General features: G+C 40.5%; 2 protein-coding genes across 9 annotated transcripts in view; one reads left to right on the forward strand and one right to left on the reverse strand.

Moving 5' to 3' along the window:
• Window positions 1-5202, forward strand: part of LOC105465547 (establishment of sister chromatid cohesion N-acetyltransferase 1) — a 76348-nt gene extending 71146 nt beyond the window's left edge. For 4 of the 5 annotated variants that reach the window (XM_071085572.1, XM_071085570.1, XM_071085569.1 and 1 more), the window contains 2 exons: window positions 1862-2049; window positions 4018-5202. In XM_071085572.1, coding sequence (XP_070941673.1) covers window positions 1862-2049; window positions 4018-4165 — 336 coding nt within the window. In that variant the 3' untranslated portion in view covers window positions 4166-5202. The remainder of the gene's footprint in view (window positions 1-1861; window positions 2050-4017) is intronic. The other variant, XM_071085573.1, reaches the window with a different exon arrangement.
• Window positions 5203-8959: 3757 nt separating this feature from the next.
• LOC105464782 (GREB1 like retinoic acid receptor coactivator) overlaps window positions 8960-23808 on the reverse strand; it is a 299166-nt gene continuing 284317 nt past the window's right edge. For 2 of the 4 annotated variants that reach the window (XM_011712850.3, XM_011712829.3), the window contains exons 29-34: window positions 21534-21699; window positions 19884-20111; window positions 18844-18985; window positions 17364-17564; window positions 14836-14974; window positions 8967-12075 (exon numbers count right to left, since the gene is read on the reverse strand). In XM_011712850.3, coding sequence (XP_011711152.2) covers window positions 11912-12075; window positions 14836-14974; window positions 17364-17564; window positions 18844-18985; window positions 19884-20111; window positions 21534-21699 — 1040 coding nt within the window. In that variant the 3' untranslated portion in view covers window positions 8967-11911. Of the gene's footprint in view, window positions 12076-14835; window positions 14975-17363; window positions 17565-18843; window positions 18986-19883; window positions 20112-21533; window positions 21700-23808 lie in introns of all 4 variants that reach the window. The other 2 variants (XM_011712866.3, XM_071085568.1) reach the window with 2 other exon arrangements.

Here is a 23808-nt window from a genome sequence, read left to right on the forward strand (position 1 = left end):
CAAAAAACAAACAGTGGAATCATGTATATTTATATTATGAGTGTTAGTAGAAACTGCTGAGACTATCCTAAGAGAACAGAAGCTTCTGGACTCCCTAATCTCACTTTGAGGCAGACCTGAATTCTGTCTTTTTCCTGCTAAGTTCTTGCTCATGAACTCAGTGTGCATTGTGTGTGACTACTGTTCAGATAGTGTCTTTTAGCATATTAACTAGTTTATGCCAAAGGTTACAACAATTTTTTGAGTTCTTCCATGGGTGAAAAATAAGACCTTGGCGATGACCTTGAGCAGTAGGATGTAAATAACTCCCACATGCTTAGTGTTCCAATAACGGAACACTAAGCATAAGTGGGTTAATAGCTGCTTGCACAGATGTATGCTTGGTCATAAAATTTTCTAAAAAAGTGAAAAGTCAAAGCAAGTTTGCAGGAGTTTATATATGTTAAGCTACGTGTTTTAAAAATTCAGCTGGGTGTGGTGGCACCTGTAGTCCCAGTTACTTGGGAGGCTTAGATAGGAGGACTGCTTGAGTCCAGGAGTTTGAGGCTGTAGGGTGCTATGTTTGTGTCTGTGAATAGCCACTGCACTCCAGCATGGGCAACATAGCCAGACTCTGTCTCTTTAGAAAAAATAATAAATGAGTAAATAAATATTCAGCCTGAAATTATTGTATAGTGCTTATGAACCTTGCTATAATAACAAAATTAATTTAAGTAAGTAACTGATAGGGTAGTTTGTGGAAATTAATTTGATATAAATTGACTAACTCATAGAAGTTTGCCATACTGCAATTGAGTTAATTTTACATAGTTCAGACTATTGTGTTTTTAAGTTTCTATTCCACCTAGATCCATAAATGACTTATAGCAGTGTTTAGACTAGAAGGATAACTATGTAATGTTTGTTAGGGTTGTTTTTGCTGACTCTTAACTGTGTTGTTTGTTTGCTTTTAAGTTTTATATCTTGTGCCATCAGAAGGCCAGTCATGGCGGGGCACGGTGGCTCACACCTGTAATCCAGGAGTTTAAGAGCAGCCTGGCCAACATGGTGAAACCCCATCTCTACTAAAAATACAAAACTTAGCCAGGCATGGTTACTCGGGAGGCTGAGGCACGAGACTCTCTTGAACCCAGGAGGCAGAGGTTGCAGTGAGCTGAGATTGCACCACTGTACTGGGTGACAGAAGAAACTCTGTCTCAGAAAAAAAAAAAAAAAAAAAGAAAGAAAAACAGTTGTGTTATATTTTGGCAGCTAGACTGGCAGAGATATTTTAAATTTTCTTTTCTTTTCCCATAAAGATAGCCACCATAAAAGCGATGTATGCTCTTTAAGGTACTTTTTTGAAAAAAGAGATTGCAGTGTGATGAAATGGCTTTTTAAATTATTGATTTGTCTGCTATCCCTAGTCTCAGTTCTTGTACAACTGTGAAATCTAGAACTGTGACAGCAATCACAGAAACAGTTATTACTGCTGTGTTCTTAACATGTACTTTTGCTGGTTCTTGGAGTGTGAGAGGTGGAGAGAACTAATGTTCAGTTCCTATTGGGGGGCTCCTCATGATGGCAAAGGACTTTGTATGTATTTGGGTTTAATCTCTCAAAATGAGAGTTGATGGATATCTCCAGTGAGGAACCCGAAGGTTAGAGAAATTGTAACTTACTTTCATGGTCATACAACTAGTAAGTGAACTGGAACAGAATGCAGATAGAGGTTGTCTGTTTCCTAAAAATGAGAGTGAAAACATAAGTAACCCCATGGTTTTTTAAGCCAGTCAAATGTCATAACCTCCTCAACCAGATCAGTATTAGTTGCTAATTAATAGTCTCACTTAAAAATTTTCCCCATTTTTGACACTTGTAGGGCTACAGAGTTATAGAAGAGAAACTTCCAGTTATCAGGTCAGAAGAAGAAAAAGTCAGATTTGAAAGGCAAAAAGCCTGGTGCTGCTCAACATTACCAGAGCCTGCAATCTGTGGGATCAGTCGAATATGGGTATTCAGCATGATGCGTCGGAAGAAAATTGCTTCTCGCATGATTGAATGCCTAAGGTAACTTGAATGTAATCCTTCAAGTCATTTTTAGTAGTTTAGGACTTAGGCAGAGCTTTAGTATAAAGATTGGCATTTAATTAACGTGTGTAAAACTTTTATTTGTGTTAATTATAAATTTTGCATGAGGTTATCAGTGTATTGGATCTGTAAGTACTTTTTATGTGAATTTAACATGAGGAAGAAGAAAGCACTGTAGGCTAAACACTATTAAGCTGTTTCGTCTTACTTATTTGTAACTATGATATTAGGCCAAAATAACCTGCCTATTTCAAGTTGTGCTTCATTTTGAAGAATTTTAAATATAACCAAAGAAATGTGGAAAGTTCCTTGGGAGTTCAGCTTTTAGAGAAATTTATCTTAATTCAAGAATATTTGTAAACTATCGAAATCTCTAGTTTTTCTTTTATCACTTGACTGAAGATATAAAAGGGAGACTCAGAAAAATTGTTTAGTTTTTTGTCCTATAAAGTACCTCTGATAAAGGTTAATAAAGGAGGTTATAATTAATTATTCAAAAGAGGTTTTTAGGTCAGCTAGTTGGTTTTTTTTTTTTTTTTTTTTTTTTTTTGAGATGGAGTCTCATTCTGTTGTCTCAGGCTGGAGTGCAGTGGCGTGACCTCTACTCACTGCAACCTCCGCCTCTTGGGTTCAAGTGATTCTCCTGCCTCAGCCTCCCAAGTAGTTGGGATTACAGGTGTCCACTACCTCTCGAACTCCTGGTCTCAAGTGATCCACCCACCTCGGCCTCCCAAAGTGCTGGGATTACAGGTGTGAGCCACTGCACCCGGCCAATTTTTCTATTTTTTGCAGAGATGGGGTTTTGCCATGTTCCCCAGGCTGGTCTCAAACTCCTGGGCTCAAGCAATTCACCTGCCCTGGCCTCCCAAAGTGCTGGGATTATAGGTGTGAGCCATCGCGTCTGGCCCTAGGTCTTACAGCAATGTTTAATAGTTTTCAGTGTACAAGTCTTAACGCTTCTTTTGTTACATTTATTCCCAAGTTTTTTTTTTTCTTCTTTTTTGGAGACGGCATCTCACTTTGTCACCCAGGCTGGAGTGCAGTGGTGCAAACACAGCTCACTTCATCCTTAATGTCCTGGGCTCAGGAAATCCTCCTGCCTCAGCCTCCTGAGTAGCTGAGACTGTAGCCATGTGCCTGGCAAAAATTTCATTTGTTTTGGTGCAGTCGGAGTCTTGCTATGTCGCCTGGGCTGGCCTTGAACTCTTGGGCTTAAGCAATCCTCTCGCCTTGGCCTTCCAAAATGCTGGGATTACAGGTGTGAGCCACTGTGCCTGGCAAGTATTTAATTTTTTTTGATGTTACTATAAATTGAATTTTTCCCCCTAAATTTCAGTTTTAGGTTGTTCATTACAAGTGTATAGAAATACAGTTTACTTTTGAATATCAATCTTGAATATGCAGCCTTGCCAGACTCGTTTATTAGATTTTATGTTTGTTTTTGTGAATTTTTTAGGATTTTCTATAAACAAGGCCTTTTCATCTGCAAAAGAGATAGTTTTATTTCTTTCCAATCTGGATGATTTTTATTTCTTTTCCTCATGACTAGAACCTCCAATACAATATTGAATAGAAGAGGTGAGAGCAGTCTTCTTTTATTCCTGATCTTTGAGGAACAGTTTTCAGTCATTCACCATTAACTCTGATATTCCTTGATGCCCTTGATCAGGTTGAGGAAATTATTTCTACTCTTAGTTAAATATTTTTATCATGAAAAGATGTTGGGTAAATGTTTTTACATTGTTGCTTTTATTAAAATTTAACCTCAGGTTATTGATAATATTATAAATGAATAATTATTTTCAACAATTTTGAGCACATACAACAGGACCTAAAAAGTTTTTTTAGTCAAATTGTATTTGACAGGTTATTCCAGTTTTAATGATTAGAAAGAATTTTTTAACATTTTGCACTTAACCCCTCCCCCTCCTTTTTTTTTTTTAATAGGAGTAACTTTATATATGGCTCATACTTGAGCAAAGAAGAAATTGCTTTCTCAGATCCCACTCCTGATGGAAAGCTGTTTGCAACACAGTACTGTGGCACTGGTCAGTTTCTGGTATATAATTTTATTAATGGACAGAATAGCACGTAAAACAAATTCTTGCCTACACCACTAGAAGACATCTATTGAAGAGAATGGATTGATTGCTGACTTTAACCAGGAACTAGGGCCATTTTTATTACGATGAACTCAGGACTGGCAACAACCATATGGTTGTTCCATTTTCATAAAATTGGAAACAATGCAGTAATAGCTTATTGTTTTGTTTTTTAAAGAAGATATTTTATTATCTTTTACAGAAATTTATGATTGATGTATTTTATCTATAGTTATTTAGACATGTTTACATGCAGCAGATAATTGTTCATAGTGGACTGAAAACTAATGCAAGGACTATGGTCTCAGTGATAAGTATATTTTGAAGTTCTTAATATGGAAATATACCAGTGTAGCTTGGTACTGTATTTTTTTATATTGATCTGCTGATACCAGTGATAGGTTTAAGGATTGTATTTTCACAGAGTGGAAACCCATTTTTTTACTTATTGTTCAAGGAGGGTGCAATATTAAATGTTTTGGAATTTGAAGCTAATTTTTAAAAGGCCTGAACTATACTTTGAAGAAACCCTGATAGAAAAGGAAAGCTCCAGCTAAACAGGAAGAATTAGAATATTGAGCTTTTTTCCCCGATTTTTCTTTCCTATCTTTGATGGAAGGAGGAAGTAGAAAGTGGTAAAGAATTGAGGCTTTCCTTCTTGAAGAGGTATAAATGACAAGCATTAGGAAAGGTACCCTCCTAGATTCATTATTCTTTCATTCTGGTTTCACTTTTAAAAATAAATGGCAACTTGGCACCCCTAGGCTGTTAACAAATCTCAAAGAGGTTTATAAAAACCTATAGAATACTTGGAAGCAAAGTATGGATGACTCGGTATCTGCTTTGTTATTCCTCAGAAATACTGCACTGAGTATATGCCCTCATTACTGGACTTCATTTTGATACTTGTCTATCCTTCATAGTGCCCTCTACTTTTAAAGGGTTTATATGTTGAAAAACTGCTGTGGCCTTTTATGACCTGTATATAATGTAGAATAAAAATAATAAAATACTTGATAGCTTTTTCTAAGTGACCAATGTACTAACTGAGATAATGGTGTGTTGTCATTTGTGCTTTTTCAGGGTGTTTTTTTGGTTTGATATCTTGAAATATGATTAAAACATTGGCTTCCTAAAGGTAGTTTCCACCAGTTTGCCAAAGGATCATTATGTCAGCAGCAAATCAGCTGAACTTTATCTCCAAAGGCAAAGTCCTTTCTGATTATTTAAGTAACATGGTACTTTTATGATGTTTCACATAAATGAAGGGCCCACAGCCCAAGAATGAATTACCACTATGGTTCAACTTAGGTTATTTTTATGAGCTGAAATGATCATATCTCAGTTGGAAACTGGCTAAAATTTAGGGCCTTAAATTAACAGGTATACATTTTATTTTCCCTATAAATTTGTGCCTTTAAAAGCACTTTGGGAGGCTGAGGCGGGCGGATCACGAGGTCAGGAGTTCGAGACCGGCCTGACCAACATGGTGAAACCCCGTCTCTACTAAAAATACAAAAATTAGCTGGTTTTGGTGGTGTGCACCTGTAATCCCAGCTACTTGGGAGGCTAAGGCAGGAGAATAGCTGGAACCTGGGAGGTGGAGATTGCAGTGAGCCGAGATCACGCCATTGTACTCCAGCCTGAGCAAAAAGAGCAAAAAACTCTACCTCAAAAAAAAAAAAAAAAAAAAAAAAAATTCTAGAGTGGTAGAAGACTCTATACTCTTTGTATGGGTAGAATGATAGGGCAGGGTAAACATCTCCCTCTGATTCATCATGCTGGTCTAGCTTCTTTTGTTTCTTTCTTTCTTTCTTTTTTTTTTTTTTTTTTTTGAGACAGAGACTCACTCTGTCCACCCAGGCTGGAGTGTAATGGCATGACCTCGGCTCACTGCAACCACCGCCTCCTGAGCTCAAGTGATTCTCCTGCCTCAGCCTCCAGAGTAGCTGGGATTACAGGCGCCTGCCACCATGCCCAGCTTATTTGTTTTTATATTTTTTAGTAGAAACAGGGTTTTACCACATTGGCCAGGCTGGTCTCGAACTCCTGACCCCATGTGATCTACCTGCCTTGGCCTCTCAAAGTGCTGAGTTTATAGGTGTGAGCCACTGCACCTGGCCCTAGCTTTTGATACTATCATTTCCCTTTGGGCCTGAGACTCTTTTGGTCAATCCTGGTCTCAGTGTTTGCCTGACAGGTACCATGTTTTTTTTAAAAAACAATGAAATTTTGGGATATAGTGTAGACTCTCTAGTAACTGTTAACCTCATAATACAGGTCCAGTTTCCATAAACAATAGTATACTACTTTGACTCCTTTTGACTTGGTTTCAAGGCAACCTAGAGGTGGAAGAGGGTATATTGGGTGGTTGGTTTAAATGTTACTATTACTGAGAAACCAGTTTATTTTCATGTTTATACTGAAGATGTAGCCTCCCAAATTTTACAATTTACATGTTTCTCTAAGAATAGTATTTTTAGTTAATACCTAACATTTGAGTGTTTGCTGTGTGTCAGACCCTGTGTGTTTAGTGCTGCATTATTTTATGTAATCATTATGACAATCCTATGAGGTGTAGGGTTTATAATTGAGGAATCTGGAACTTAGAAGATAACTAAGAGCAGATTGTGTGAAAAGCGTTGAAACACTGAACAAAAGCTGTGATGTGGAGATGAAGACGAGACAGGTACACATTGAGAAGATAAAATTGAAGAACTGACACAGTTGAATTGATAGGAATTTATAAACAACCACAAAAAGATCATGGCAGAGAGGTTAAGGTAAGTGGGAATTGTGGTTTGGGTAACTGACTTAGATTGGCAGATGGGAATACAGGGGAATTAGGTTGGGAGGATTGAATGGGGATGCCCTCAGTTTTGGTCAGGATTTTAAGGTGGTTGTATCTCCAAGTGGAGATACCTATTTAGTATACAATTGGATATGTGGATCTAGAGTTTGAGAAAGGTTCTAACTGATAAACAGATTTACGAGTTTACTTATTTATTTGAAGGTTTAGAAGGTCACCCTGGGGTCTGTAAAATGAGAAGGTAGAAGAGAGTTGTGAGGTACACCATCATTTAAGAGTCTCGAAGACTGCCTAAGAAGGCATGAGCAGCAAGGTAGGAGAGCCAGAAGAGTGGTAGAAACCAAGGGAAAAATTTCAAGAATCGAAAGAATGGTCAATCCTGACATACCACAATTGAAGACTGAAGAGAGCCCAAGTGATGTTAGGAAAAGAGCAGTCTCAGTGGAGTGGTGGAGGCAGCAGGGACACAGTGAGTATACACTAATGGCCACAGACTGCAGAAGAGGGTGAGTCTATAATTGCTGACTATATAAGGTGCTTATAAATTTTTTGTTAGCAGCCTTCATATCGTTGTTGGTCGTTTGTAAAAGTGTCTAGCATAGAGACATTGTAAGAGCCACAAATATAGTCAGGAACTACAAGATTTTATGGGTTGATGCCTTAATCTGCATGGACACACAGATAAAAAGCAGTATTTTACTACTTCATAATATGCAAGAGTGAACTTGGTGTATCTACTGAAAACCTGACTGTTGTAAGGACAGTCAGTGAGTACAACAAACCTGCAGTGATATTTCAATTGTTCCTGTTTACTTTGCATGGCTGCCCAGCTATAGAGTCTTATCCTTCTGGATGGGAACACAGCTGTATTCCTGCCCATCCACATTGCAGCTAGGGTTGAGATTGCTGAGTTGATTTCTGGGGTAGTGACTCTAGACATACATTTTCTTTCTCATGGCTCCTGAGCCTTTTGGCAGAAAAGGGGATGAGTTCTGTCTTTTAGCAACCCCCTACCCCCACCACCCTTCTGGTAAAAATAAAATACACTAGACTGGTAAAAATAAAATATTTGGAATGAAGTGGTCGGAAAACAGCTTACTGGTGTTGCCTTTTTTTTTTTTTTTAACGTAATACTATCTGTTGTCATAGTCACTGAAGTAGATGCTTTAACTCAACACTTGGTAGTTGAGAGCACAGTGAATTTATTATGTGAATGACTTTTTCTTTGGCCTTAGAGGCAATTCCTGAAGTCATCTTTAGCAGTGTTTTTATTGTTGTTGTTTTGTTTTCAGTGAAGCCAAGGTTTCAGTGTTAGAGCAGTATTCTCCTGGACTCAGAGGAAGCTTTAAGGACCAGTTTCCAGTTTCTGTGTCTAAAGAGAAGCTTGAGAAATGTTCGTTCTCTGGATGTTGTTTCAGTCCTAAGTATTTTAATGTGATGTTGCAGCAGCTTTGGAATGTATAGTGGAACACCAGTAGTCTTTACTTTCCTCTGAAAGTCTGTCATTACACTTACAAATATTTATTGCCCTTCCTAAGGGCCCTTTGGCCTAGAAGATTGTTTTCTTTTTTTTTTCTTTTTTTTTTTTTTTTGAGACGGAGTCTCGCTCTGTCACCCAGGCTGGAGTGCAGTGGCCGGATCTCAGCTCACTGCAAGCTTCGCCTCCCGGGTTCACGCCATTCTCCTGCCTCAGCCTCCCGAGTAGCTGGGACTACAGGCGCCCGCTACCTCGCCCGGCTAGTTTTTTTTGTATTTTTTAGTAGAGACGGGGTTTCACCATATTAGCCAGGATGGTCTCGATCTCCTGACCTCGTGATCCGCCCGTCTCGGCTTCCCAAAGTGCTGGGATTACAGGCTTGAGCCACCGCGCCCGGCCTAGAAGATTGTTTTCATGGATTCTATGTCAAATTCTTTTAATTTACTACACTTTATTAATAGATCGAAAGCCATTTTTCTGGGACAACAAAGTTATTCTCAAAATTTAGTAAAAATTTTAAGAAGATAAAATTCATGCTACAATAACACCATCTTCATTAAACTACATAGTTCTAGCAACTTTGAGAAGTTCTCAAAAAGTTTGAGAAGTTTTAACTGGAGATTAACAATAACACCTTGTATTAGTTCTAGCAACCCAAAGTTCTGTTTCCAAAAGGACATCAAAGTGAGTGTAGTTGCAATCTCTCAAATAAAAGATTGGGATCTACTATGTATATTTTCAACACCTCTTTAATCTTAGTTGTCCAACCTATAATGTGACTTCCAGCCTTTTTAGGACATTGCCAGAGTCAGGGAGCTTGTTTTCTTAACATGCCAGAAAGTTATAAGGAAAAAATAACTTTTTGGAGGGGGTGGGAGATAACTTTAATACATTTACCAAATTAAAGGACAAAAACATAACAGTAGACACAAGACAATTTTGAATCATTAACAAAACGTGAGGTAGACTAGTGAAATTCACCAAATTTTGGTTAAGAACATTTTACAGTAATAAAGTAACACAGGTGCCCCATTTCTAAAAATCACAAAAAGCAATTGCATAAATTACAGCCAAAAACAATTGACTACAACAATTCTCTTCTAGTTTTCAGTTTACATTCAGTATTAGCCTGTGTGAACTGTCATACATGCTGAGGTTCAGCAGGTCTACAGGTGAGTTACTGTGTGGGCCTAGCGAATCCATTCATCCCACACCAGTGTCCTAAGGGATTGCAAAGCTTAAAGCCGAACACACTAGTATATATATACACAAATCATGGTGTCCTGTGCTTGTGCAATTTTATCCTTAAAGAAGGACCTGACATACTCAAGAATTATACTGATAAGATGATTTTTAAAAGATCCAAACCTTAGTAAGATAGGCTTTGAAAAGAATAAGCAGGTCAATTTCTCTTTTATAGGGGTGATGGTCTTTTGGCTTTATTCTGGCAAGTCTCTTCCACAGAGTTAAATAGTATTTAAGAGCTCATAATAATAATTTGAATTTTCAGAGTGCAGCCCTAACTAATGGAGTACCTGCATCTGATGTAACTACTTAAAAAAAAAATTTCTTTAAGCTATGAAGTCATAAAGCCAGAAGAAACCCTGAGAGGCCATCCACCCCAGGTACAATTGTTTTATAATTCTTTCAAGTATTTTATTTGCCCTATGTAAATGTCATTGGAATATTGCACAGACAGTGGGTTTCTTGATATTATTTGCATTAGGCCCTTTCAACAAAACAGGAACAAGTGAAATACATTCATATTTAAACCAAACTGCTTCAAAACATAACCTCTTTACCAAAAATTCTGCTGTACTAAAATTAAGGAGTTTTTTTTTATATTATGTATGAGGCAGGTCCTCTTTGAAAGACAATTAAAAATGGGGTTAAAAGGAATTGTTCACTTCAAAATACAGTTAAAGCATTATAAGTAGCTATATTAAAACCAAGAGATCTGCAAACCATTTTTAGTCTAATACATTCCATTTTTTCACTAGCTTTGTAAACTCCTCGTCATAATAAAGCTGGTCAATTAACACTATTTGTTCTAAGTAAATGCAGGCTTAGTAGGCCCCTCAGTAGTTTCAGGACACAAACAAGATGGATTCAAGTAAAAATGGCCATGTTAAGTGGGGATAAAGTAGTAAATATGGGCTAATGAGAAAACTCGAGACATTGTTCAATGATGAGAACTGGAGTAATTTAAGAGTAAACTTCTGAGACTTAGTTTGTCTGGAACATTTTCTAAAAATAATGTCTTTGATTAAAATATTTGAGAAATCTGTAGAAACATATGCCTCCCATTGCCGATACTGGACAAACACCCCCTGCTGATTTTAATGAATCATAAAGACTCTTAATGGAGTCTTCCTTACTCCTCACAAGAGTCACTGCTAAGATGAAGTAGAAAACACTTCTCTTTTTATGGCTCAGTTTCCCAATTCAGCAATTTCTGTGGCGTTGTCAGTGTAAGGTGGTAATATTCAGTGCATCTTTTAAATAAAGGAAGCTTTGCTTGAGTCCCTGAAAGGAAACAAATTAGTTTCACTCTGCAACAGAACCTCAGCCTGACATTTAGGTTTGCTGGTGCCAACTGCTTAATTCCAACCAAACGGCGGGTGCAGGTTACCTGCTGAAAGCTTCTTAACTCAATGGACTTAATCAAGTTCTTGCAAAAGATTAATTGCTGTTCCACAGTCTCATAGATAAGATATTCTTGAAGACTGGAAACACATTTAAAGAATGGGAAAAAGCAAAGGAATTAGGCTAGAAGATGAATAAATGCACACAATGCCTGCTCTGCATTTACTGATTTGTTCAGTTTAAATAGTAAACTTTTAACTCCTGTGGAAATTTTGCCAAAAGTTTCAATACATAGAAGATTATAAATCTTAAACTAACACTGCACAGAGAAAGACAAAGCTACTTCTTTTTTTAAATACAAATATCGTCTACATTCTATCATTTCAAACCCCTGAGTAATACTGTACCAAAGTACAGATCTGAAGAGAAACTGAGGGTTCAGGCCTCAAACGTTAATCTTCAATTAATTCCACACCAATGGCATGAGTCTCATGTAACACATTCAGGCTAGTTAATGCTGACAGTTTCCCCCTAACATAGTGTAATAGAAAAAAATAATGCAAACTCCATATTCACTCTCCAAAGTATATCCTCCTCAGGATCCCATGGGCAGACCGTATCTTAAGTAATTGCATAACTACCTAGGGTAGAGTTTACCTGAATTTCAGGGTCCTGTAATTGGAAGTGAAGGAAAGTGATGTCCCCAAAGACTTGGATCAGATTTGGGGAGTTCTTTGGAGAATTTAGACAAATATGTTGCACTTTGCTCCACAGTGATTGTACTTTAAAGGAAAAAAAAATATCCCAAATTATTTCTGTCCCACCCCACCTAGGCATCTTTTTGCTGTTTTTGGTCTCTTCAAAAGCTCATACATGACGTCCAGTAAGAAAGTAGAGAGGCTTGTCTTCACTGCTGTTAGCGGTTTGAAACTCGTCCCGGAGGCGGAACTGCCACTCATCTTCTAGCTCTAAGCGGACAATCGTTTGGCGCAAGGAACTTCTGTCTTGGCAGATGACACACAGGGTAGCACCTTCAGGAAAAAAGACAGAAATACGTCCTAGGCTCAGGGATTGAGTATGTAAAGAACTTTACCATCTCTGATTATATTTTCTTTTTTTTTTTTTTTTTTAAGACGGAGTCTCGCTCTGTCACCCAGGCTGGAGTGCAGTGGCCGGATCTCAGCTCACTGCAAGCTCCGCCTCCCGGGTTCACGCCATTCTCCTGCCTCAGCCTCCCGAGTAGCTGGGACTACAGGCGCCTGCCACCTCGCCCGGCTAAGTTTTTGTATTTTTAGTAGAGACGGGGTTTCACTGTGTTAGCCAGGATGGTCTCTATCTCCTGACCTCGTGATCCGCCCGTCTCGGCCTCCCAAAGTGCTGGGATTACAGGCTTGAGCCACCTCGCCCGGCCTCTGATTATATTTTCTAAGCTAACACATCTGAGAACCAACAGATGGGTACATAATCTATCAGAATTGTTTAATTTTATTAAGTAGTTTTGCAAATTCAGTTTTTGTGTGTGTATGTGTGTGAGTCAGACCGAGTCTTGCTCTGTCACCAGGCTAGAGTGCAATGGCGCGATCTCGGTTCGCTGCAACCTCTGCCTTGTGGGTTCAAGCAATTCCCCTGCCTTAGTCTCCCAAGTAGGTGGGACTACAGGCGTGTGCCACCAGGCCCAGCTAATTTTTGTTTGTATTTTAGTAAAGACAGGGTTTCATCAGGTTGGCCAGGATGGTCTCGATCTTCTGACCTCGTGATCCGCCCGCCTCAGCCTTCCAAAGGGCTGGAATTACAGGTGTGAGCCATTGCGCCCAGCCCAAATTCAGTAATTTTTAAAACAGTATAAAGTAAGTAATCTTCCAACCACATTCCTTCTTCCCTGTGATAACTAATGCTGTGTTTCTCACGTTTTCCTCCTAGATTAGGGTTTCTGAACCTCAGCACTATTGGACTTGGATAATTCTTTGTTGTGGGGGCTGTTCTGTGTCTTTTTTTTTTTTTTTTGAGACAGAGTCGCTCTGTTGCCCAGGCTGGAGTGCAGTAGTGTGATCTTGGCTCACTGCAGCCTCTGCCTCCCGGGTTCAAGCAGTTCTCCTGTCTCAAGTCTCCTGAGTAGCTGGGACTAAAGGTGCATGCCGCCACTCCCAGGTAATTTTTTGTATTTTAGTAGAGACGGAGTTTCACCATGTTGCCCAGGCTGTTCTCAAACTCTTGAGCTCAGGCAATCTGCCCACCTTGGCCTCCCAAAGTGCTGGGATTATAGGCGTGAGCCATCACACCTAGCCTTGTTCTGTGTCTTGTAGGATGTTTAGAATCTAAACATCAGCAGTCTTGGCTTCTGCCCACTATATGCCAGCAAGCAGCAGCCTCCAGTGTGACAATCAGAAGTGTCTCTGTCTCCTGGGAGGCAAAATCTACCACTCCCCCATCCCCAATAAGTCTCTAAATAAATGAATGAATGAATGCACAGTCCCCCCACAACCCCGCTCCCTGTTTTCATGCTGCACAGTGTTCTGAACCTCACTTTCTTTGCTGATCTCAAATGTCATTTTATCAGGATTATCTGTGATGTTTAATCTTAGTTTGCTCTTAGGCCAGTCTCTCTATTGTTTTTTTTTTTTTTTTTCAGATGGAGTTTCGCTGTTGTTGCCCAGGCTGGAGTGCAGTGGTGCAATCTTGGCTCATTGCAACCTCTGACTTCTGGGTTTAAGCGATTCTCCCGCCTCAGCCTCCCGAGTAGCTGGGATTACAGGCATGCGCCACCACGCCCGGCTGATTTTGTATTTTTAATAGAGACGGGGTTTCCTCCATGTTGGTCAGGCTGGTTTCAAACTCCCGACCTCAGGTGATCCACCTGTCTCAGCCTCCCAAAGTGTTGGGATTATAGGCATAAGCCACTGCACCCGGGCAGGCCAGTATCTTTATATGGTGCATACCTATTGAAACAACTATGGTTTCTTTTTTTTTTTTTTTTTTGAGCCAGGATGTCACCCAGGCTGGAGTACAGTGGCACAATCTTGGCTCACTGCAACCTCTGCCTCCTGGGCCAAAGGTCGTCCCTCCTGAGCCTCTTGAGTAGCTGGGACTACAGGCGTGTGCCACTGTGCCTGGCTAACTTTTGCAGAGACAGAGTTTTTCCAGGTTGCCCAGACTGCTTCTGAACTCCTGAGCTTGAGCTCAGATGATCCGCCTGCCTTGACTTCCCAAAGTGCTGTGATTACAGGTGTGAGCTACTGCACCCAGCCTATGGTTTCTGTATCAGAATCACAACTAAGGGTTTATGTCTAGGGATGCAATTATACAAGACTATTGCAGTTGCTTCCTGACTCAGGCAATATGTTCGATTCAGTAGAATGTGTATAGTTATATACATACATATAGACTCATTAACCTGATTTCTTTTTTTTTGTTTTGTTTTTTTTTTTTTGAGATGGAGTCTCGCTCTGTCGCCCAGGCTGAAGTACAGTGGCATGATCTCGGCTCACTGCAAGCTCCGCCTCCCAGGTTCATGCCATTCTCCTGCCTCATCCTCCCGAGTAGCTGGGACTACAGGCGCCTGCCACCATGCCCGGGTAATTTTTGTGTTAGAGATGGGGTTTCACCGTGTTAGCCAGGATGGTCTCAATCTCCTGACCTCATGATCCGCCTTCCTCAGCCTCCCAAAGTGCTGGGATTACAGGTGTGAGCCACTGCACCTGGCCTCAAGTGCTTTTTAAAAATATCTTTATCTTCTGTATTTTGCTCAGTGGGAACCAATAGCAATTACAAGCAAGATACTAAATTTGACTTACCTTTTAGAAATTTAAATTTCTTAAGAAGATCAGCACCTACAAAAGAGTCACAGAGGTACAAAAGGAGTCCACTGAAAAACACCCCTTCACAGTTGACATTGCTGGAGTGGGGTCTGGAGCTGATATAGCATATGGCCACCTGAAATCATCAAGCAGAAATAGCATGGGCATTTCAAGAGCAAGCAGAATATCTGCAGTTCAGCAGAATGAGTCAGTACCTTCCTTTTTATCTATTTCAGGATAAGGTAAAGGAGATGAGTTTTTTCCAATGTTAAATGGCTTGGTTAGTTAAGCTTTGCAGCCTCTTATGTAGCATGCCAAGTGTTAACCTGTTTAAAGCTTCTCTTATTTATTTCTCATCATAAAGGACTATTAGGAGACAAATTAGTAGTAAGAAACAAGCCCTTCCATTTAAGTGTCTTTATAAAATTTAAAAAACTACTTTCCACAAAAAAGCATACTTAGGAAAGATTAAATGTTTGGATTGCCTTATTGGTGAGAATAAAAAATATTTTTGATCAGCTTTCCATTTAGATATACTTAAATTTTCAATTGGATAGAAGCTTAAGACAGTGCATGGGCTGGGTGCAGTGGCTCATGCCTGTAATCCCAGCACTTTGGGAGGCCAAGGTGGATGGATCATCTGAAGCCGGGAGATGGAGAGCAGCCTTGCCAACACGGCAAAATCCCGTCTATAGTAAAAATACAAAAAAAAATTAGCCACGTGTGGTGGTGTGCACCTGTAATCCCAGCTACTCGGGAGGCTGAGGCAGGAGAATCGCTTGAACCCTGGAGGTGGAGGTTGCAGTAAGCGGAGATTGCACCATTGCACTCCAGCCAGGGTGACAAGAGTGAAACTCCATCTCAAAAAAAACAGTACATGAGTTTAAATTTTTGGTTCTATCTGGCTTCTGTGAACAGATGATAACTGCAAAAATTACAGGGAAGTAAGATGGTTGGGAGTTAAAACAGTGGAGTGGCTAAATGCATGAGCCAATGTGCTTGGGTTCAAATACTGGTTCCTCCATTTAGTAGCCATGGAACAATGAGCAGTCTCCTTCATTTCACTATACCTCAGTTTCCTCATCTATAGAGATAACAGTAGTACTTGTTTCATAGGATGCTTTCTGAATTAAATAACTTAGTATTCAGTAAATGTTAGCTGCAGTTAGTAGTAGTATTGAGATTGTGGACTCTAGGATAGGGGAATTGGAATATCTGGATCAAACATGTAACTTACATAAATACTGTAAAAGATGTTACTAGATCTCATGGGTGTGGGGTTTTTTTTTTTTTTTTTGAGATGGGGTCTCTGTCACTTAGGCTGTAGTGCAGTGGCACAAATCAGATCACTGCAACCTTGAACTCGTGGGGTCAAGTGATCTTCCCACCTCAGCCTTTTGAGTAGCTGGGACTACAGGCATGCACCATCACACCTGGCTAATTATTTTTATTTTTTGTAGCAACAGGGTGTTACCATGTTGTCTAGGCTGGTCTCGAACTCCTGGCCTTAAGTGATCCTCCTGCCTCAGCCTCCCAAAGTGCTGGGTTATAGCCATGAGCTTCGATGCCTGGCCTTGACATCTGATGGTTTTTAAGGTTCCTTCTGCTTCTAAATTCTATAATTCATTACCCAAGCTACAGTGTAGATTATTGAAACATAAAAATGGGAATGTAAAATGTTTACACTGTGAAATTTTAAAAATTAGTTTCCAAAATTGAATACAGTTGGACTTCAGTGTTAAAAGAGTATGTGTATGGACATGTGTGTGTTTTTCAATACATACAAAGAAAAAGCCCTGGAAGGAAATGTAGTACACCAAAATGTTCTTCTGGCAGGTGACTTTACTTTCTTATTTTAAAATATTTTTTACAAGGAGGATGTAGTACAGTAATAATTTCTAAAGGGACAGCTTAGTAGCAGGAGCCTGGTGGTGCAAGTGGCAGTTTAAAAAAAAAAAAAAAAAACTAAAACGTGAAAAATTTTAGAAGTCCAAGGCGTGGGAAGTGGAGAAATGCCACCTCTAAAGGCTTCAGGTGGTACACATTTATTGGTTCAGTAATCACTGAGCTCCTCTTACATATGTCTAACACAATGACTAAGACATTGTGTGTCTTTGAAGAACTCGCACTTTTATGAAGAAAAACCCACATAATTACAGTATAATCTGATGAATGTTAACAGAAGTGGGAGCAAGCAACTGCTGCCCGAAGCCACTAAGGTCGGCTTCTCAGAGGAGCTGACAGCTGAGTTGTATATTCTCTGGCTCATTTGTGGAGATAAAATAGGCATGGGGAGGGCCAACTGCCATTGCATGTTGTGTGAGCCTTTGCATAAGTGAGTATGCAAAAGGGTAGAAATACAAGTTTTGATCTGTATTACTATCTTATTTTAATAAAAGTTCTGGCAAAGGACCAGACTGGCATCTTGATTTATATTTCATGTCACAGGCTTTTTTGTAAACAGCTAAAATGAGAAAGAAATGGATGGATGTAGGTAAGTACAGTATCCCCCACACCCCTTTTACCTCTGGTCCAATGTTAAGGTAGCAGTCAATGGCCAGCACAGGACTCCTGAAGTTATGGATGGCTTTGGGGAAGAGTTTATATGAGGCGTGCTGAAGGAATTTCTCCAGGAGAAACTGTGCAGGGGCTGCCAGTAGCGTGTGTTCACTGTCGGGAGCGCAGATGTATTGAAGGGGCAAGATGGGTGCTAAGCTCTCTGACACCTGAAATCAGAGCCAAGATGATCATGGGAAACTTGCCTGTCACTGGATTAAACAGGAGAGGAAACACTGAATTGTATCCTAACAGTCCCCAAATAATAGCAGTAGCACAGTGAGGGGTGCTAGGTTCAAATGTATGTCAGTAAAGGGTCCTGAGAATTTTTTTCTCTTGGATTTAATGTAAGTTACACACAGCGAGGGCAGAAGAAAGCAGGCTTCTCTAAAAGTTACATTTAACAGGTACATTGTGAGATCAATCGGAAGCCTTTTACAGTGGTGCTCAGTGTGTATGGGTTAAATCCTATCTCATCCTAACTCCACCCCACAACCCCACCAAAAAAATGGCAAAGAGGTTTCTAAGCTCCACTGGTAGCCCCATGCTATGAATTATTAGATATCAGTAAATTTCTTAGAGTATAGTTTTGATCTATATTACTGTCTTTTAAGAAAGTTCTAGCAAAGGACCAGACTGGCATCTTGATTTATATTTCTCTCATGTATTACATAAAGAATGTAAAAGTGTGGCGGGGTATGGTGGCTGAGGCAGGAGAATCGCTTGAACCCGGGAGGCAGAGGTTGCAGCAAGCTGGGATCACGCCAGTGCAGTCCAGCCTGGGCGACAGAGTGAGACTTTGTCTCAGGAAAAAAAAAAAAAAAAAGGCAAAAATGTAAAGTTTGCCATCTTGAAACTAAAGCTTTGAAGGATGTGTTAAGGCTTAAATCCAAAGAAACTTAGATTTAAGGCCAACATTTAAAGTAATTTTGTTGGATTGTCAAAACAAATGTTTTGGCTCTAGATGAGTCTCCAGTAACAGAAATGAGATTGAAAATTTGACATTAAGAACTCCCTAATGGCCGGATGTGGTGGCTCATGCCTGTAATCCCAGCACTTTGGGAGGCCAAGGTGGGCAGATCACTTGAGGTCAGGAGTTTGAGACCAGCCTGGCCAACATGGTGTAACCCCGTCTCTACTAAAAATACAAAAATTAGCCAGGCATGGTATCACGGACCTCTAATCTCAGCTACTTGGGAGGCGGCGGTATGAGAATCGCTTGAACCCGGGAGGCAGAGGTTGCAGTGAGCTGAGATCACGCCACTGCTCTCCATCCAGCCTAGGGAACAGACTGTCTCCAAAAAAAAAAAAAACAACAAAAAAAAACTCCCTTGTGTTATTTCACTTTTCCAATAAAACGGAAAGTGCTTAATGCCAACATTTAATAACAAAGATAGTCATTATCATTGTGCTTATTTTCAGCACTTGAATCAAGCTTGCAGTACTTACCATGATCTTTGGTTTAATGATAAAGTCCCTTTGCCCTCCAACCTGAACATGTTTCTTCATGAGACTGAAGTTATTAAAGCGGCAGATGAGCAGGCCACTACTGTTAGTTCTCAGATTAAAGTCAACGTCTTCACAGAAATACCTAAATTGTAACCACAACAATAGTTTTCTTCAGCTGGCATATCTCAACCGTGATAACTATACACGGCGAAATAAACATGCGGCAAGATATTAGGAGCCTAAAATAATCAACCGTGCTTTTGTGGAGCTGGCCCTCATAATACTGACCTGGAAAAACTCTGATTTGGGCATTACAGCCTTTAAAAGGGGAAAGTGAGATGATCTTTGTCCCAGCTATGTCACAGGTTTTAGGTATCCCTATGCAAAAACAGGACTATGTTCCTATTTGATACACTCTGGCAGAACAGGAATGCAGAGGTGCTCCCAGTTTTAAATTTCTGGCTACAAACAGGATGAAGCCTCTGTCCAATTTAAAACAGAAGTGAAAGCAGCAGCTATTCTATAACCGTGAGGTTGGCATAAGAAGGACTTTATGGTTCCTGCTTTCTTGTTTGGCTCTCAGGTTTTGTAGGAACCTGGACATAATTTATTTGGGAGGCAAGGCCATGGCTACCCTGCTCATCCCCATCTGCTGCCTTTTCCCTACAGTAGGATTTCCCTGAAGCCTACTAACATTCAGGAAAAGTGATTTCCTTCTGAGTTTGGAGGGTGAAGGAGGGCTTAGTCTTAGATGTTTGTGGGTGCACACACTGACTTGAGCCAATAGTTTCTGAGTTCTTGTTGAATAATGAGACGGCTAAAGTGTTTAAGCATTTGACGTTGTAACCCCTGTTAAGATCTAGGTCAGTTTGGTGTTAAAGGGGCACACTTTGGGGCTTGTGATCCCCCTTTCTCCTTGCCCACATAAAGAGACAGCTTCTCAACTGAAGACATAGGAATAAAAGCATTACAGAGGCTAGAGCTGGGCAGAAGCCATCAGTAGATGCCAGGATTACCCGTATCCATAAGGCCTGACTTACCTGTTGAAGTCATACTGCACATTCTGAGTCAAGTCTATGTTGAGGAGAATGAAATCATGCACGTGACACCTAGAGAATGGGGCCTTTAGGCTCTGAGAAGTCAGCTTGCTGCTCCATTTCTGTATGCCCAAGATTGCATAGTGGACAATTTTTGGTGTGGCTTCAATGTGCTGTAAGACAGTCTTCAAGGAAACATTCTTACTGGAAACTGCTACTTCCACAGGCTGGCTGTGAAATATAGTTTATATAAGATGTTGATAAATATTATGGAAGACAGGATCATTTGTGAACTGTCTATACACTATTATACACCAGTAATACTCTCAAGGATAAAATTAACTGATTTACTTTGTATTAGCAAATGGAGAAGAATGTCAAGCCCAGTTTTCACACTACCTGTCACTATTAAAGAAACTGCCTTTTGGGGTGGGGCTTATCACTTTTGGGCAGAGAAGAATCCAGCCCCTGTGTCAGAGTGAACAATGAATAAAGAGTTGCCAAAGAGGAGGTAGCTGGAGGTTGGACGCATAGAGGTATCCTTCCCAGTTCTGGTAATTGTATATAATAAGGAATATTTGAAAATTTCACTGGCTTCAAATCCAAAATAGGATCAAGGACACAAAATCACAATGTTTGAGCTGGGAGGGGCTTAAAGGTCACCTGGCACAGTGTTGCAATGGGAGTGCTATTGAATTTTGGGGGTTTATTGTGTTGGGCTTTTCAAAATGTTTGGCATCCTCTGGTCCTCACAGATGCCCCTGACCGGCACCCACTAGCAATGTGAGGGGGCACTACCCCAGGAAGAAAACCACTGATTTTGGCCCAGGCATAATTTTACAGGTGATGGACTTGAGATACGGAGAGGTGAGATGACTTTCCCTTTTCATAGACAGTCAAGAAGCATGACTGGGTGTGGTGGCTCATGCCCGTAATCCCAACATTTTGGGAGGCTGAGGTGGGAGGATTGCTTGAGCCCAAGAGTTCAACACCAGACTGGGCAACATCTCTACAAAAAATTATAAACAAAAAACACAGTTGGGGCTAAAAACTAGGTCTCCTGATTTGAGATGTCAGCAGTCTTTCTATATCAATCCTAGTGTCTCAACAGACTTTTTTTTTTGAGACAGAGTCTTGCACTGTCACCCAGGCTGGAGTGTAGTGGCACAATCTCAGCTCACTGCAACCTCTGCCTCTTGGGTTCAAGTGATTCTTATGCCTCAGCCTCCCGAGTAGCTGGGACTAAAGGCATGCACCATCACGCTCAGCTAATTTTTGTGTTTTTAGTAGAGACGGGGTTTCGCCATGTAGGCCAGGCTGGTCTAGAACTCCTGGCCTTAAACGATCAGCCCGCCTTGGCCTCTCAAAATGCTGGGATTACAGGCATGAGCCACCGTGCCTGGCCTCAGTAGACTTTAATAGCTAACCAATGTTGTGATCCCAGAATGATCCAGAATTTATTGGGCTACTGAGTGTCTAAATAAAAAAGTCCTAAGTCACCACAAAATGTTCTAGTGAGGGTGATCTCATGGTCGGCTGTTTTGCTCTAGAAAGCTGTCTCTCACTTACTTCCGTATGTAACTGTGGTCAAGAAATGTATTATCCTGTCTACAGCATTGTGTCATATGCCCCCAGAACAGCTTGGAAGTCTACCTTGATGGCTCCTGAACACTGTGAATGTTCCATAGGACACATGAGTCATCCATCATGACGATGAAAGGCCAGACACACTGGCGTTTAATGCCTAGCTCCTCCAGGCGGTTTCTCTCCAATTCTAGGTTGTGATATGATAGCTCCTTAATGAGGAACCTGGCAGCACCTGGAAGGCAACATAACCACATCTACATATCCACACATCCTTCACTCTGGCTTGGCTGAAGCCCCACAGGCAGCTATATTCTCTCCACAGAATGCCTGTTCACATGAGAACCATGCAGGTGGGAGCCAACCAAATGTTCAGAGCACTGGCTCTCAAACCAGTGTATATAAGAGTTACTGGGGAATCAGTTTTAAATGTAGATTCTTAGAGTCCATTACCAGGGCTGCATTTGAGTAGGTATGGTGAAGGGCTAGAAACCAGATATCTTTGAGGATGCAAATGATATGAACCACACTCTGAGAGTATTGCAAGAATCCAGTCTCCCTCATAGGACAAAGGAATCCACATCTAGGAAATGCTATTATTGTTTACTTCCTTGAAGCATGCCAAGAGGCTCTCTCAGACTTGGAAGCAGCTACTCACATGTCCTGTACTAGGGAGTTAACTGGGCTGCAGTGAGTGGGTATGCCAATTCCATTGATATGTCACCTTCTTTAGACACTTCAAGGAAAATGACAGCAACATCTTCTCTGAAGACTCTGGAAACTGGTACCCTTTCCCTAGATCTGCCTTTTGCAAGAGGCAATATGGTATAGAGATTAAGAGAATAGACAGGAGCCAAACTGTCCAATTTTGAATCCTAATTCCACCACTTTCTAGCCATGTGACCCTGAACAAATTAAACCCCTTGTGCCTTGACTTCCCCACCTCTAAGAAGGCAATAATAACGGTGATCTCATAGGGTTGCTGTATGATGCTCAGGATAGCGCCTAGCACCCTCTAAGTACTCGGTGAATGTTAGCGATTATCGAGATGATAGAAATCAGCCAAATTTTATGAGTGGGCCATCCTAAAATGAAACAAAATGTAGGTGATAAATGAAAGAAAAGCTATTAACTCTATGGAAGAACCCAAAGCACTGTGAATAGATCTAGGGTAAAACTGGGATTTAGGAAAATCTACCTTCCAAAAACGTGTGTGTAATAGTTTGCATTCTCAACATAATAAGGTCCATGTATGAAAAGCCCACAGCTAACATCATCACTAGTCAATGGTGAAAGACTGAAAGCTTTTCCAAAACTGAGATCAGGAACAAGACAAGGATGCCACTTTTACCATTTCTATTTAACATAATACTGGAAGTCACGGCCAGACAAAGTAATCAAGAAAAAAAATAAAAGGCAACCAAATAGGAAGTAAAATTACCTCCATTCCCAGGCAACATATACATAGAAAACTCAAAATTCCACCAAAAATCCCCTTTAGAACGAATATGTGAATCTAGCAAAGATGCAGATGCAAAATCAACACCAAAATCAGTTGCATTGGCCGGGCGCGGTGGCTCAAGCCTGTAATCCCAGCACTTTGGGAGGCCGAGGCGGGCGGATCACAAGGTCAGGAGATCGAGACCACAGTGAAACCCCGTCTCTACTAAAAATACAAAAAATTAGCCGGGCGCGGTGGCGGGCGCCTGTAGTCCCAGCTACTCAGGAGGCTGAGGCAGGAGAATGGCGGGAACCCGGGAGGCGGAGCTTGCAGTGAGCCGAGATCGCGCCACTGCACTCCAGCCTGGGCAACAGCGTGAGACTCCGTCTCAAAAAAAAAAAAAAAAAAAAAAAAAAATCAGTTGCATTTCTATACCTCAACCATGAACAATCTAAAGGAAATTAAGAGTTCCATTTACAATAGCATCAAAAAGAATTAAAGACTTAGAAATCAGCTTAACTAAGGAGGCAAAAGACTTGTACAGTGAAAAGTACAAAGCATTGTTGAAGGAAATTAAGGAAGACACCAATAAATGGAAAGACATCCTGTGTTTATGGATTAGAAGACTTGATATTAGATGTCAGTGCTACCCAAAGTGATCCACAGCCTTAATGCAGTCCCTATCAAAATCCCAAAGACTTTGCAGAAATAGAAAAACCCATCCTGCAATTCATCCAGTGTCTCAAGGGACCCCAAATAGCCAAAACAATCTTGAAAGAGAGGCAAAGGCAAAGTTAGAGATCTCATACTTCCTGATTTCAGAACTTACTACAAAGCTATAGTAATCAAAACAGTGTGGTAGTTTTGATCTGGGCATACAGAAAGCCCAGAAATAAACCCTCT

This window comes from Macaca nemestrina, chromosome 19, assembly GCF_043159975.1.
Source record: "Macaca nemestrina isolate mMacNem1 chromosome 19, mMacNem.hap1, whole genome shotgun sequence".
Lineage (NCBI taxonomy): Eukaryota > Metazoa > Chordata > Mammalia > Primates > Cercopithecidae > Macaca > Macaca nemestrina.